The following is a 2494-nucleotide window of genomic DNA, read 5'->3' on the forward strand; positions in this document are numbered from 1 at the left end:
GTGTATGTATGTCTGTATGGACACTACCCTTCAAAAGTTTGGCGTTACTCAGAAATGTCCTTGTTATTGAAAGAAAAGCAAAAAAAATTGTCCATTAAAATAACCTCAAATTGATCAGGAATACAGTGTAGACATTGTTATTGTTGTAAATGACTATTGTAGCTGGAAACAGCAGATTTTTTATGGAATATCTACATAGGCGTACAGAGGCCCATTATCAGCAACCATCACTCCTGTGTTCCAATGGCACGTTGTGTTAGCTAATCCAAGCATCTGGGATGCTGGCTTTCTAGGCAGAGTTGCAAAGAAAAAGCCATATCTCAGACTGGGCAACAAAAATAAAAGATTAAGATGGGCAAAAGAACACAGACACTGGACAAAGGAATTGCCTAGAAGGCCAGCATCCCAGAGTTGCCTCTTCACTGTTGACGTTGAGACTGGTGTTTTGCGAGTACTATTTAATGAAGCTGCCAGTTGAGGTCTTGTGAGGCATCTGTTTCTCAAGCTTGACACTCTAATGTACTTGTCCTCTTCCTCAGTTGTGCACCGGGGCCTCCCACTCCTCTTTCTATTCTGGTTAGGGCCAGTTTGCGCTATTCTGTGAACAAGGTAGTACACAGCGTTGTACCAGATCATCAGTTTCTTGGCAATTTCTCGCATGGAATAGCCTTCCTTTCTCAGAACAAGAATAGACTGACAAGTTTCAGAAGGAAGGTCTTTGTTTTTGAGCATGTAATCGAACCAGCAAATGCTGATGCTCCAGATACTCAACTAGTCTAAAGAAGGCCAGTTATATTGCTTCTTTAATCAGAACAACAGTTTTCAGCTGTGCTAACATAATTGCAAAAGGGTTTTCTAATGATCAATTAGCCTTTAAAATGATAAACTTGGATTAGCTAACACAATGTGCCTTTGGAACACAGAAGTGATGGTTGCTGATAATTGGCTAATGTAGATATTCTTACTAATGTAGCTATAACCTATGTAAATATTCCATTAAAAATGAGCCGTTTCCAGCTACAATAGTCATTTACATGAATAATGTCTACACTATTTTTACTTAAAAGCATTTATAAGCGTTTATAAGTTATATTTATAAAGAATGTATGAGTATATATCATTAATTTAGTCCAAAATGTATGTAGAAACTAAGGATTCTTGCTTAAACTAGCCTCCAGTACATTTTTCACTAAACAGTAATATTGTTCAACTTAATTATCATTGGTCCCATTTATCAGTGACAAAAACAACTTTGTGTCCACATTGAAAATAAAAATTTGTCATGGATAAAATTGCATTTACCACATGCCATCATAGGTAGACGTCCTTGTCACCATACTGCTTTGATCTCATTGTGATAGTCTCCTAGATGCTGAAGTCCACCTTTTAGACCTAACATCAAGGTTTCCAGTTAGCCTACCAGTTCTCTTGCGCCCTCTTCCATTTCTCTTTCCTCCCCTCTTCCCTCCGTTCTCCTTTCCCTTTCCCTTCTTTTGTCCTTTTCCGTGTTTGCGTGGCACTGCCGGTCCCTTGGTCACTGTCTCTCTCTCCTTTCCCTCCTCCTCTTCTATCTTGATCATTCTGGCTTCATCCACCTTTCCCACGGCCTTCCTCACCCAATCCCTTCCTGGGTCAGCACATATCCTCTTCCTGCCTATGGTGTGTAACCTGGAATAGATCAAGATGTCAATCTTTTCCACTTCGGTGAGGTCATTTTTATTTACTTTGTTATTTCCTGGTGAAGACATTGGTAGTGGAGTAAAACCAGTTGGTCTGTATATTGTAGGATACCCACAATAGCATCGTTGGACACATCCTAATCTTTACAGTGTAGTATGACAGTGTAGGAAATATTATTGTAGTGTACTGACACTATAGCGTCGATGGGACACAGAACTGTAGTTTGTACGGTGTAGTCCACTACGTTATTAGGGTGGACTCTTGTCTGTGACAGCTGAAGACAACAGCTCTTGATGGGTCCAACATCTATACAGGGGACAGAAAGAGAATAATCTATTATGGTTACACATTACTAGTTTACACACAGGTACATAATACATACATACACACAGACACACACACTTTCACTCATAGAACTATAGGTAAGTACTCACTTGCATAGACCCCGGCCATCCATGGGGCTACACAGAGCCAAGTGCAGAACACCAGACTCAACCTCATCTTCAGCTGGTGAAAGTGATCAGATTTGAACGTTTTTAGGATTAGAAGTCTTAATGTGCTGTTTTGACTGATAGGCTATCTCCTAGCCCTGACTTTATAGGTAGAGGAAGTCCCACCCACACCTTTAGGTCTGAAAGCCCCCTCTTTCCTCTTCCTCCTCTTCTTCCTCCACACCCCTCTCACGCCCACCCTTTGGCTTGTCACCCACTCTGTGGCTAGTAGAGTCACTCTGTCATGGCTTAGGGTGGAAATTATGAGAGTTCACTATGAACTATAGTATATATTACTATAATATTGATGTCTTGATTTTGTC

The 2494-nt window shown here is 40.5% G+C and overlaps 1 protein-coding gene across 1 annotated transcript; it reads right to left on the reverse strand.

Annotated features, from left to right (window-relative positions):
- Positions 1–625: 625 nt before the first annotated feature.
- Positions 626–2265, reverse strand: LOC110529141 (eotaxin-like). The gene is made up of 3 exons (XM_021611275.2): positions 2115–2265; positions 1872–1986; positions 626–1668 (listed from the first exon to the last, which is right to left on the reverse strand). Exons 1-3 carry the CDS (start codon positions 2179–2181, stop codon positions 1350–1352), a joined length of 501 nt encoding a protein of 166 aa, XP_021466950.1. The 5' UTR covers positions 2182–2265; the 3' UTR covers positions 626–1349.
- Between the last annotated feature and the right edge of the window lie 229 nt (positions 2266–2494).

This window comes from Oncorhynchus mykiss, chromosome 8 (assembly GCF_013265735.2).
Source record: "Oncorhynchus mykiss isolate Arlee chromosome 8, USDA_OmykA_1.1, whole genome shotgun sequence".
NCBI lineage: Eukaryota > Metazoa > Chordata > Actinopteri > Salmoniformes > Salmonidae > Oncorhynchus > Oncorhynchus mykiss.